The sequence below is a fragment of the Narcine bancroftii genome, chromosome 7 (assembly GCF_036971445.1).
Source record: "Narcine bancroftii isolate sNarBan1 chromosome 7, sNarBan1.hap1, whole genome shotgun sequence".
Classification (NCBI taxonomy): domain Eukaryota; kingdom Metazoa; phylum Chordata; class Chondrichthyes; order Torpediniformes; family Narcinidae; genus Narcine; species Narcine bancroftii.
The window spans coordinates 64,249,240-64,263,164 of NC_091475.1; the positions used below are offsets into that span (position 1 = coordinate 64,249,240).

The following is a 13,925-nucleotide window of genomic DNA, read 5'->3' on the forward strand; positions in this document are numbered from 1 at the left end:
ATGGTGCTTCTACCACCAAAGATGGAGCTCTGAGGCCCGCGGATGCCAGTTGCCCTACAAGTTCCAGGGAAACGACAAGGCCAGTCATCGCTGATGGCCATGGTGGCTGGCCATCGAGAGAACCTCCTGTACGTATGGGATCGTCTTTTCAGTAGATGGTTCTTGGTTGATACAGGAGCAGAAGTCAGCATGATGCCCCCGACAGGTTTGAACACTAGGTGCAGTCAGGAGGGTGCCGTGTTGATGGCTGCCAACAACAGCAGCATACGGACCTATGGCACACGTAGGGTCGAGCTGCAGTTCGGAGGCAGTCACTACTCGTGGGAGTTCATGCTGGCCATAGTGGAATAGCCACTCCTTGGAGCGGACTTCCTGTGGTCCCAAAGCCTCCTAGTAGACCTCTAGTAGACTTGTGCACGCGGAAATGTTCCAAACCTTCGCACTGAGGGGCGCTGGGCTCCCAGCCCTGCATCTGGACTCCGTCCACAGCTCAGACAATGAGTTCTCCAAGGTGCTGGCCAAGTTCCTGGCAATCCTTTCCCCTCAGTTCATGGTGGAGGTGCCCCGACATGGCATTAGGCATTACATCCTTACCAAGAATCCACCTCTCCGTGCCAGGGCGAGAAGCTCCAACTGGCCAAGGAGGAGTTCTGTAAACTTGAAGAGTTAGGCATCGTTCAGTGGTTTGACAGTCCATGGGCTTCTCCCCTGCACATAGTGCCTAAAGCATCTGGGGGGGCTGAAGACCATGCAGTGAACGAGGTCACCGTTCCAGATTGTTACCCCCGCCGCATATCCAGGACTTTGCGATAAACCTGCATGGAGCTGTATCTTCTCCAAACTGGACTTGGTGCGAGGGTACCACCAAATTGCGATGCACCCTGACAACATCCCCAAGATGGCCATTCAGGCTGTTCGAGTTCCTGAGGATGCCATTCGGGCTCAAGAAATGCTCAATTCTCAGCGAGTGATAGATGTGGTGGGCCGAGACCTGGACGGCTCCTTCGTCTCCTTAGATGATATCCTGGTGGCGAGCAGAACCCAGCAGGAACATCTACAACACCTCCAAAGCCTCTACAGTTGCCTACGTGAGTTCGGCCTGACTATCAACCTGGCTGAGTTCGGGCTGAGCACGATTGACCTCCTGAGCCACAGGATTACCAAATGCGGGGCCACACCACTATCCAGCAAGGTGGAGGCTATCCGCAACATCACGTGGCATGCACGGAAAAAAACAACAGCATAACTCACTAACACGTCTCTTAACACCAATAACAGGCTGGGGAAGAAGGATATTCACATACAAGAATGTTTCTGCCCGCTATTGTTATTGATGCAGCTGATGTCAGCCAATCAAATAAATGACGGAATTTCAACTGTATAAAAGGAGCCTTTCCAGCCTAAGTAAATCTCAGAGCTTAACCTCCCACGTTGCAAGTGTGTGTATTTCTTTGTAGCAGTCAGCTACACTTGTTCCTTTTTATTACTGTATCTGGGCCCCTATGTGGTCCAGGTATGGTTGTCAGACCTTTACAAAAGTACAAAAGTGTCATATTTATTCTTTTAAGTTGTATGTGATTTCTTTCCCCCCACCCCCCCCCACCCCATAGGGTTACAGATGTTCATTTCCACAGTCCATCGTGCTGTGGAAGTAGAGGAGTCAGACTTTCAAGTGATCACGATATATTATTTTTGCTCCCGCCAGTGCTATTTTTATAAATGAGATTTGATATTTGGTCAATTTGTCACTTCCATGAAATTACCTAATAGACAGAGCTCTGGGTCACCTGTGAAGGCCACTCCTGTTATCCATTTCTTGTAAAAATGGCCTCATTTTCACACACAACCACTTGGCATGTAGAAAAGTTCCTGTCTCAGTTCCACATCTGAAACACATCTCTGAAATTTCGGCTTTTGATCTGTGTGTCTTATTAGGTAAGATATAATTGGTGTAAAAAAAAAATTATACTGAACCAGTCCATACCTTGCATTTATAATTGATGTCATGTTGTCCTTGCTCCAATCTGACCATTTTCTTTCTTAAATCACCACACCCAAGTCCAACTCCTATCTTTCCCTTGACTTGTGTACTTTCGCTCTGGAATACCTAGTACATTTTTGTTATAAATTTGGGTGTATTCCCCATCCAAACCATTCGTTCAGTTTCACTAGTTTCAGGTGGGGTCAACATTGGTTCCCATCTTTCTCTTCAATCTAAGCAGGAGAAAACAGAAGAAGGTCCCATTGGCCACTCCGTGTCTGAGTTTTAATTGTTCAAAGGACATAAGAGTTCCTTCTCTGTAATAGTCCTTAATATATTTTATATCTTTGTTATTCCATGAATTTAATATTCTATTGCCCATGGTCATAGGCAAAAACACATTTTTATACAATGAGCTTTTATTGGTATCCCTACTTTTTTTCCAATACATTCGTGAATTGTGTTGAATTGTAATTCACCATTAGTGATGCCACATCTGGTAAACTTGCTTTTGAGCATGTAGACTATTGTCCAAGAGATTTTGGGGAGAAAAAAGTTATCTACTACATCTTCCCTGTTCATTGAAACTGATTTGACCTGGGTTTATCCATGATGAGAATTAATGAATTTTATCAGTTATACCAGGGCAGCATGGTTAGTGTAGCAGTTGGTACAACGCTGTTACAGCATCGGTGACTGGGGTTTGAATCCTGTCCTGTCATTTTGGAGTTTGTACAGTTTTCCCAGTTGCTCTGGTTCCTTCCCACTCTTCAAAGCATACTAGGGTTGTAGGTCAATTGGATGTCATTGAGCAGGACAGGCTCCTGGGCCGAAAGGGCCTGTTACTGTGCTGTATGTCTAAATTTAAAAAAAAACACTTTGTAACTCAAGAAAAGTGACCATTAAGTGACGCCAGTCACTGATGCTGTATTTATGAGCCCGGGAGACATAAGAGGAAAACATCTTGCTTTGCATCCTACCTGAATCATTCATGCCAGGCAATGGATTGTCTGGTAACATCTTCAATCTCCTGCATCAGTGGCTGAAAGATTTGCCCGAATAAGCTGACTTTCTAAAGCTCCTTCTTGTTCTGAGCATCTCTTCACTTTGAGCAAGGAATGTGTCAGCTGCATGTACATGCAGTCACACACCGCATAACATCCATTCGACCAACGTCCAACCGCATATACGTTAGCGTTCCCATAATTATTCAGTTACTGCAAGCAAGTCCACAGCAATTTAGAAAAAGTGATTGCTAGCTATAGGAAATTGTATACCCAAACTGATCTGATTGCCCCACTCTCTTCCCACACCCCTGTATCAGTTCTCAAACTAATTTCACTGCCCCGTTCTCTCCCCGCAGCTCCATGTCAGTCCCCACGTTCATCCCACTCACCCACTCTCTGCCCGAGCCCCTTGTCGGTCCCCACACTGATCCCACTGCCCTGCGCTCTGTCCACAGCCCTTTGTCAGTCCCCACACTGATCACTACTCACACACAAAAAATTTACAGTTACACTACTGCATCCCATATAGATTTGCTAAGTATATACATAATATAGTGTTCGCCCAACATCCAAATCGCATAATGTCCTATTTCATAGACTGTAACGTTGATGTTAAGCGGCACAGGACTGTATTGGCCAGTACAGCATCAAAACATTTTTGTATACCTGTAACCTCTTGAGCATTCTTTGCATTCCTTTGTGTTTAATGGATGGATGTAATAGCTGTGGTCCATGTACAGTCCCCCATGATGTGGCAGTGTAACTACCAGTCCAAAGATTACATCGAATAGATCCTTTTCATTTTGTGCTCAATGCAACTCCCTTTGTGTCAGAAATGGATATGTCACAAACCCAAAAAGTTGGTGAGGTAGGATGATGCGTGATCCTAGCCATGGTTTGGGCCAGGTGGAAGGAATAATTGTATGAGCATACCTTGTGATAATTATCATAATTCAGTTATAGCAAATGATAAAAAGAGTACTTGATGCAAATAGTTATTTCGACATACAGAGGAGTAACAGGCCCTTTCAGCCCTGAACCTGTGCCACACAATTACACCCAATTGACCCACAATCCCCAGTATGTTTTGAAAGGTGAGAGGATATCAGCCCCTGGGGAAAAACCCATGCAGTCACAGAGAGAGCATGCAAACTCCTTACAGACAGCGCAGGATTCAAACCCTGGTCCTGATCACTGGCACAGTAACATCGTTGAACTAACCGCTATGATAACTGTGCAGCCCTAATTGGGTTAAGATCGACTTTATGATATTGAGAAACTATTTAGCAAAAGTGAGTTGAAAACTTGATGGTAAGTCACTCTCAAACCAAGAGGGATAATCCAGAGGTACTGGATAAACCAGTTTGAACAATTAAAACGCTAATCAAATTCAGAATCTTGAATGATGAGGTCGACATAAGATTGTTAGAAAAATAAAGCTTGGATGAATTTAGAAAGTGTAGGAGTGAAAGTATCAGGGGAAATGTAGAAACAAATTCTAGCAGGTAAAAACCCAAATGTTTGACAAGTGCATTAAAAAAGAGTAGGGTCTACTGGGGACTAAAACATTATCCTACACGTGGAAACAGGATGTGAGTAAAGTTCTAAATAAATACTTCAGGGCTGTCACCAGAAAAGGGGATAACATCGTAGTTAAGCATGATGAGTTGAAGGATTGGATGGGATAAGCTCAATACAAAAGGAGATATTAATGGGTTTAGCATCTTTGAAAGTAGATAGATTCTCTATGTAGTTGAAATGCACCCCAGGATATTAAAAGAAGCACGGGAGGAAATTGCAGAGGGAATTTTAAATCATGTGACTCTGCAGGACTGTTGATTTTTTTTAACCATTGTCTAATTTCAGCAGTAGGTGTTTTTCTTAAGAGATGCACCTCATTCCTCTTAACTCAAGAATATAGGCTTTGTATTCTTATTCCGCTCATATAGGAACCTCCCATTCCAATCCATGAGCCTGTGCTGCCCACTTACACCAATTAACTTACAAACCCTGTATGCTTTTGGCGGGTGGAAGGAAACCTATGCAGGCCACAGAGAGAATGCACAAAATTCTTTCAGACAGTGCTGGATATGAACCCAGGTTGCTGGTGCTGCAATAGTGTTGCACTAACTGACCGTTACGCTAACCATGCTGCCATTGTTAGAGTTGACTCCAAGGGACAGATTAAGCTATGCTTTGATGGGGCAGATAGGAATCAAGGAAATACCATGGAATCTGACTAAGGAGCAGTGGCAATAGAGGGGAAGGATCAACTCCCCTTAAAAATATTGTCTCTTTCAATGAGATTACCTGTCATTCTTCTCAACTCAAGCTGTCAGCTGTTTAAAGGCAGGAGAATAATGTGCACAGAGGGATAAAAGGACAAATAGCTTTGGTATATAGCACAGGAAGGCTCATGCAGAATGGAAAATTCATGTGTATTCAGACACAGTGTGGTAAACAAGGCTGTTGAGCTGAAAAGCCATGCTGCCTTGGGAAATGCTGAAATAGTGCCATGAGTTTGTTGCAACTGTAAAAAACTAGTACAAGTCCTTGATCAATAAAATTGTAGGTATGTGCTTGTTCTCAATCTAAAAACTGGTTGCTTATTTTTTAAAATAAAAACAATTAATTGTTTGTTCTCTGATTGGGGAAACAAAGTGCTTGTAATCCATCTAATGGGCTTTATGGAGGGGTATGTCCACATCTGCTGCAGGCTCGTTGGTGACTGACAAGACCGATGTGAGACAGGCAGGCGCGGTTGCAAGGGAAAATTGGTTGGTTGGGGTTGGGTGTTGGGTTTTTCCTCTTTTGTCAGTGAGGTGGGCTTTGCAGTCTTCTTCAAAGGAGGTTGCAGCCCGCCGAACTGTGAGGTGCCAAGATGCACGGTTGGAGGCGATATCAGCCCACTGGCGGTGGTCAATGTGGCAGGCACCAAGAGATTTCTTTAAGCAGTCCTTGTACCTCTTCTTTGGTGCACCTCTGTCTCGATGGCCAGTTGAGAGTTCGCCATATAAGACGATCTGGGAAGGCGATGGTCCTCCATTCTGGAGACGTGACCCACCCAGCGCAGTTGGGTCTTCAGCAGCGTGGATTCGATGCTTGCGGACTCTGCCAGCTCAAGTACTTCGATGTTGGTGATGAAGTTCTTCCAATGAATGTTGAGGATGGAGTGGAGACAGCGCTGATGGAAGCGTTCTAGGAGCCGGTGATGCCGGTAGAGGACCCATGATTCGGAGCCGAACAGGAGCGTGGGTATGACAACGGCTCTGTACATGCTGATCTTTGTGTGTTTCTTCAGGTGATTGTTTTTCCAGACTCTTTTGTGTAGTCTTCCAAAGACGCTGCCACATTGACCACCGCCAGTGGGCTGATATCATCTCCAACCGTGCATCTTGGCGCCTCACAGTTCAGCAGGCAGCAACCTCCTTTGAAGAAGACCGCAGAGCCCACCTCACTGACAAAAGACAAAGGAGGAAAAACCCAACACCCAACCCCAACCAACCAATTTTCCCTTGCAACCGCTGCAACCGTGCCTGCCTGTCCCGCATTGGACTTGTCAGTCATCAACGAGCCTACAGCAGACGTGGACACGCCCCTCCATAAATCTTCGTTCACGAAGCCAAGCCAAAGAAGAAAGAAGAAAATTCCCTCCCATTTTGGCAAGTGAGACACAAGAGTGTCTTTCTGCATTCTGCTTTTATCTGCCATAGCTAGGTCAGTACACATTATAAATCCTTCCATTCTATGCTCTTTGGATAAGTTACTTGCCTGAATATGTGGAGTTGGGTAGTTTTTTAAAAATTTGTTCCATTCTGTTTCTCTCAATTGAATTGCACAGCCTGATAAATCTCAACACACATCCAGGGGCTGTCTTAGTTGGAAGAGATCAGGCAGTTGTTTCATGTTCCAAGTCAGAAACACCATCTCAGTTTCTTAATTTCATCAACCATCTCTTTAGGTGATGAGGGTTGGAATGAATGTTGACAGCTCACTGGCGATCTTGTAGAGAATTGGCAGCTAATCACAGTGTGTGCAGCAGCAGATTCCTGACTTTGAAATTTTACACTGCAGCAGAGTGGTGCATTACCTCATGGTCTATCTGTGGCACACTAATGTAAGAACTTTAAATGGATCTAGCTACTGGAAATGTATGGGCTGTAGTGGTGGCTACACTCCTAACTGAAGGATCGCATAGCCAGACGGGTTGAATTCAATGAGCAAAACTGATTTATTGTAGGCTACCTGGCTGGTCTTATACTCCCACCCCGGACCTGGCTGAGAACCGTGCGGTCCTGACATCACCGGGGTGTCACATGGGTCGCCAAGTGCGGGCTTCTGAGCCCAGTGCTGAGGTCGGGAGGAATCCCCCGACGGCGCCATTTTGGCCGGCTGCCCCGCTGCGTGCGTGACAAGCGGAGCCGGTTCGCCTGCCTAATGGTGTACCACCACAGGGCCATGTAATATCTGTGAAGAGATAAATAATACGCAATTCTGGTCATTCTAAAAGATCATAGTCACAATGGCTTCCTCCATTGCTATCACCGTTCATACTATTAACTAACTTCCTGGAATAAATTTGGTGTACAGAGACTGTATTCTCTCTTGTATATAGAATAGGTACCTTTTTATAGGGAGAAATAGATAAACATGAAGGAGAAAGAAGGATAGTCTGATTACAGTGAAATAAATGAAGGAGCGGCAAGTAGTCTCTTTGGGTCAAATGGTTTTGTGTGAATGTGAATTAAACCCCACAAGATTTTGTTATTTATGAAGGTTCAAAGCCATGTAAGTTTTTAATGCTTTGCTTTTAACAGATGCAGTTTATGCTGCTGTTTAGTCGTCAAGGGAAACTTCGACTGCAAAAGTGGTATGTTCCGCTCTCAGACAAAGAGAAGAAAAAAATTACACGGGAGCTGGTGCAGACAGTCCTAGCACGTAAACCAAAGATGTGCAGCTTCTTGGAATGGAGAGATCTGAAGATTGTATATAAAAGGTTTGAAAACAGACAATCAATTGTAACTGGTTTGGGCCTGCACTCACTACAGCAGAGAGCTCCTTTTGTCACATCTCTAAAAATGTTTCTGAATGCAGTTATTAAGCAACATCCTCTGTCAAAGCAAAAATGTGGTAAATTTAAAAATGAAGTACAGTTAATGAATATACAAACTTCTGTTTTTAAAAAAGGATAAAATAGTTGGTATGTGTGAATAATGAATGAAGGAGAAAATGTGCACATAATGGGGAAGGAGCAAAACTTGTGTGGAATAAATTTGAATGTTTTTATTCCACATACAAATTCATGATATAGGAGCAGAAGTAGGTTATTCAGCCTGGAGCACATGCTCTACTATTCTATCAATATCCATTCTCCCACTTAATTCCACTCCGCTGCCTTCTCCCCATGATTAAAGGAAAAGGTATCTTTCATTCTCTGCTTTAATTGCACCCAACAACGCGGCCTCCACAGCTGCCCATGGCAGCAAATTCCAGAGGTTCACCACTCTCTAGCTAAAGAAATTCCCCACGTCTGTTTTAAATGGGCATTCATCAATCCTGAAGTTGTACCCTCTTGTCCAAGACTCCCCTCTGATGGGAAGCAACTTGTAATGTAGAATATAATGAATATGTTAGATTTACTGTGAACCCAGTGGATTCCTCTTGTGTTGCTGCAACAGATGTGAGCTAGATGGCAACAGTGTGTTTATATAAAAAAAATGTGTAGCACCTGCAGTCAATAAGGTACTTGGGTATTTTCAATATAGATGGAGGTTCTCTTATAAAATCACAAAAATCCACTCTTTTTAACAGCATAGAGTTAAACCTCCATCTATATTGAAAATACCCAAGTACCTTATTGACTGCAGGTGCTACACATTTTTTTTACATACTGTTGCCATCCACCTCACATCTGTCGCAAATCTAATTGTTCTTGGAAATAAGCTCTATGGAAAATAAATTCATTATATGGGATACACTTAAAGCTTATTTAAGAGGATAAATAATATGTTATCCTGCTAAAAATTTAAAAAAAGACTATATGAAAAAGACTAAGCAGTTGGAACAAGAAATAGAGAATTTGGAAAAGGAGATTCAGAAGAAAGCTACTGAAGAAGAGGAAATCTTTAATAAGAAACTTTGATATAAGTACTATTCAAACAGAACTGAAAAACTAATTCTAAGAACTAAAGAAATGTTATGGATTAGGAGAAAAAGCACTAAAGTATGGCTTAGCAGTTAAAAGCAGAACAGATGTCTAGAACAATAAATGTGGTTAAAAAGAAATCTGAAGTAATTACATATAAACCTCAGGAGATAATGATTCTTTTAAGAATTTTTATATGGAATTGTATCAATCAGAATCAGTTCAAGATGAGAATAAGATAAATATTTTTATCTCAAATAAATTTACCTAGTTTAAATGATCAAGAACAAAATGATTTAAATTGTGATTTTACAGTAAGTGAAATTACGAAGAATGTAATGAATTCATTTTCAAGTAATAAATCGCCAGGAGAAGATGGATTTCTGGTAGAGTTCTTTAAGACATTTAAGAATCTTTTGATACCTCCTTTTTTGTTGGACCAAGTTCATTGTTAAATGTAGATTATAAGATACTAGCTAAAATGTAGGAAAATAGATTGGCAAAATATTTACTGAAAACTAATACATCTGGATCAAACGGGTTTTGTGAAGAATCGGAAACCTGCAGATAATGTTGCAAGATTGATTAGTTTAATATATTTGGTTCAAAAGAGAGGAAATTTTGAGTTTAGCTTTAGATGCAGAAACAGCTTTTGATAGGTTAGAATTGGATTTTCTGTTTAGAGTTTTGGAAATATGAGGATCAATATTTATAGACTGGGTTAAAATGTTATGAGGAACCTAATGCAAAAGTTGTGACTAATGGATAGGTTTTGACAAAATTTTATTTAACTAGATCAAGTAGTCAGGGGTGTCCGTTATCACCAGCTTTATTTATTTTAGCAATTTAGCTGAATTAATAAGAAAAGATCTGAAGATTGCTGGTAATGAGATGAATCAAGAAGAATGTAAAATAAATTTATTTGCAGATGATGTTTTGATTTATTTAATAGATCTTTTTAAATCTTTGGGCTAGTTAAAAGTTAGATTAAAAGAATATGGAGAAATATTAGGTTATAAAATTAATTGGAATAAAAGTGAAATAATGCTGTTAGTTAAAGGGAACAATGCACAATGAAAAAAAAATTGATTTTAGATGGCCAGATGTAGGCATAAAATGTTCAATCTCAAAAGATAAATTGAATCAGATTTACTTGGATTTATGCTTTAGATGTGAACAAGAAGTTGGTACTTTTATGATTTCTATTTGGCAATGTTCTAAAGTTAGATATTTTTGGTTGAAAATAGGTAATTTTTTTAGAACAAATGACCGGAATTAAATTCCCACAGGATCCATTGTTATTTCTATTAGGAGATGTTAAAGGAATTAAATTTAAATTAAAACAATATTTATCAAGTTAAATTTGTGCAAATTGTATTAGCTGTAGCTAGAAAATGCATAGCCATATCTTGGAAATTTGGTATAAATTTGAAGATTGCATGCTGAGGTTTGGAGCTGAATACCAGTTGAGAAATTAACATATAATTTATGGGATAAATACATATTTTTGAAAATATGAAGCCCATATTTACAAAAGTTGGGCTAAATTTTAATTGAATTTTTAATATTGTATTTCTTCTAAGGTTTCTCTTATTACTATAATATTTCATAATATAAATAGTTGAAGAGCTCAAGTCCCCCCTTCTCCCCATCCTGACCCCTCCCCCCTCTTTTCACTTTCTCTCTCTCTCTCTCTCACTCTCTCATGCCCCCTCTCATTGTAGGTATGAGATGTGTGGGGGCAGTTTGGGTAGATCTATATTTCTTTCTTTTTTTATATACCACATGTATTGGGATTTGATTTGTATACTTGTAAACTGAATGCATTTATTGTGGCTTTAAATCTACAAATAAAATATTTTAAAAAATAATTAAATAGATAATGTGCTTGGGTTCATAAAAGCACAAATAGGAGCAAGAGCAGGCCATCCAGCCCATCAAGCCTGCTCTAACATTCAATGTGATTAGGATTGATCTGATGATAGGATCCTCTCCCCCTACCTGTCTTTTCCCAATATCCTTTAATTCCCTTACTATGAAATCTATCCAACCTTATCTTAAATATATTTACTGAGGTTGCCTTCACTGCTTTAATGGGCAGTGAATTCCAGTGAAAAGTAGTTCTTCTTCATCTCTGTCCTCAATTTGCTACCCTGAATCTTGATGCTATATTCCCTAGTTCTGGTCTCCCTTATTCTAAAGGGAGTGAGGTAAACCCTCATTCTAAATACCAGCAAGTACAGTCCCAGATGACTCAATCTCTCCTCATATACCAAACCCTTAACAAAAATAAAGTGCTCAAGAGTCTTTAAATGGGTCCCTGATTGAGTTTGTTGTTGAGGAGTCTGATGGTGGAGGGGTAGCAACTGATCCTGAACTTGGTGGTGCGAGTTTTATGCCACCTCTACCTCATTCCTGATGGCAGCAGTGAGAACAGAGAGTGTGCTGGGTGGTGTGAATCTTTGATGATTGCTGCTGTCCTCCAACACAGCGTTCCCTGTAGATGTTCTTAATGGTGGGGAGGGTTTTGCCTGTGATGTCCTGGGCTGTTTCCACTACCTTTTTCAGGGCTTTATGCTCATGGGTATTGGTGTCTCAATACCAGACCGTAATGCAGCCGGTCAGCATGCTTCTCACCACACATCTGTAGAAATTTGCCAGGGTTTCTAGTGTCATAAAAAACCTCTGCAATCTCCTGAGGAAGTAGAGGCTTGTTTAACTCATCCCTGCACACTCGCCATATCCTCTGCATAATTTGCTTTTCTACTTAATTTAGTGCCATCAGCAAACTTAGATGCACTACACTCTGTCCCCTCTTCCAGATTGTTTATGTATAACATGAACAATTGTGGGCCCAGCATCAACTCCTGTGGCACCCCGCTCAACACATTGCCAACCTGAAAAGCACTCCTATACCCCACTCTCTGCTTTCTATTGGATAACCAATCCTCTATCCAAGCTAATACATCACCCCAATTCCATGTATCCTTGTCTTCTGTACAAGATTTAGATGCGGCATCTTATCGAACGCCTTCTGGAAATCAAGGTAAACAAGATCTTTCTATTTATCTTGCTCACTATATCCTCAAAGAACTCTTGTAAATTTGTCAAACAGGACCTGCCTTTGCTGAATCCATGCTTCAACTGCAATTTTGCTCCATATGCCTCACTATTTCTTTACTGATAGCTTCAAGCATTTTCCCAACTACAGACGTTAAACCAAGTGGCCTATAATTCCCTGCCTTTTCTCTACATCCTTTTTTGAATAGTGGCGTGACATTCACTGCCTTCCAATCCACCGGGACTTGTCCAGAGAATTTTGGTAAGTTATTACCAAAGCCTTGATTATAACTTCTGCAATTTCTTTTAGTATTCTGGGATGCATGCATAATGACTAGGGGTCTTATCTATCTTTAGACCCTCAAGTTTTCTGAGTGTGACCTTTTTAATGATAGCTATTACATCCAGGTCCTCACCTCCCATCACATCCATGACATCTGTCTTTGGCATGTTGACCAACACAAAATAGTTAATCAAAGCCTCAGCTCCAATATCAATTCTTGCTTCTTATCTTTTCAAGGATTCAACCTTCACGTAAGCCACCCTTTCTGCTTTATATAATTATAAAACCTTTACTGACTTTTTATATTTGTTCTAATACAGCATTTTCTCACAGTCCACCTTCCCTTTCTTTATTGCTTTCTTCGTGGTTCTTTGTTGCTTCTTAAAGGTTTCCCATTCTTCTAGTTCCCCACTTCTCTTGGTGACTTTGAACACACTAGTTTTTAGTTTGATGCCTTCCTTGATATCCTTAGTTACTCAAGGCTGGCTGACTCACCTTTGCTGTCTTTGCTTTTAACTGGAATATATTTTTGTTGAGCACTGAAAAATATCTTTGAAAGTCCTCAACCGTCCCTCCATATAGCCTACGATGCTAATCTACCCTGTGTACCTTGTTTAGGCACAACACTTGTTTTAGACTGAACTATTGTACCCTCCATTTGTATGATAAACTCAATCCTACTGATCACTCTTTCCAAGAGGATTCCTAACTACAAGATCACTATCTGTCTCATTGCACAGGACTATATGGAAAATGTAGGTCCAATAACCTGCTGTTCTATGAGGTCCACCTCAAGGTTGCTTCAACCAACCTGATTCACCCAGTCAATGTGGATGTTCATGTCCCCCACAATAACTGCTGTTCCATCCTTACATGCCTCCAATGTTTCTTGGTTTATTGCCTGTGCTACTGTATTTTTAAAAATATTTTATTTATGGTTTTTCCACACAAACTCTCAACAATTGCCAATGTCATCAATATCATTATCATGTTAATGTTAATTATATTTTGTATTTGTTAATACCTTATAGTCTTCTCATGGAATTTGAATGTTTCTATTTTATTCCGTTCTCCTCCCCGCTACCCCCAACATTAAAGATTTAAGACCAAACTAATTGTACTTACAATGACCAAGACACTCAAGGAATGAAACTTGTATTTGAGGATTTATGGGTTTGTCATGTCACGCCAGCCAGCACGTAGGCTGCCTTCCTTTTTCTGTAGCTTTCCCTGGCTGGAATAGGATGGACCCCCTCCACTCCTTCGCCAATGGAGGGGCGAATTGGGAGGGAAGGGTGGCAAGGCACAGTGGTTCACACTACAACTGCACCCTATGTAGTTCAAGTAAAGTACCATATTGTTTCCTTAGGTTGTAGGTAATTTTCTCCAGGGGAACACAGCTCTGCATTTCTGTGTTCCAATGTTCAATGCTGAAGTAGGAGTCGGACT

At 41.0% G+C, this 13,925-nt stretch overlaps 1 protein-coding gene across 14 annotated transcripts in view; it reads left to right on the forward strand.

Annotated features, from left to right (window-relative positions):
* Positions 1-13,925, forward strand: part of LOC138738976 (AP-1 complex subunit sigma-2) — a 52,666-nt gene that overhangs the window by 6,820 nt on the left and 31,921 nt on the right. For all 14 annotated transcript variants that reach the window (XR_011341917.1, XR_011341918.1, XR_011341919.1 and 11 more), the window contains one exon: positions 7,806-7,984. Coding sequence is in view for 10 of the 14 variants with exons in the window: in XM_069890258.1 (XP_069746359.1) it covers positions 7,806-7,984 (179 nt within the window). In the remaining 4 variants the exon portion in view is untranslated. The remainder of the gene's footprint in view (positions 1-7,805; positions 7,985-13,925) is intronic.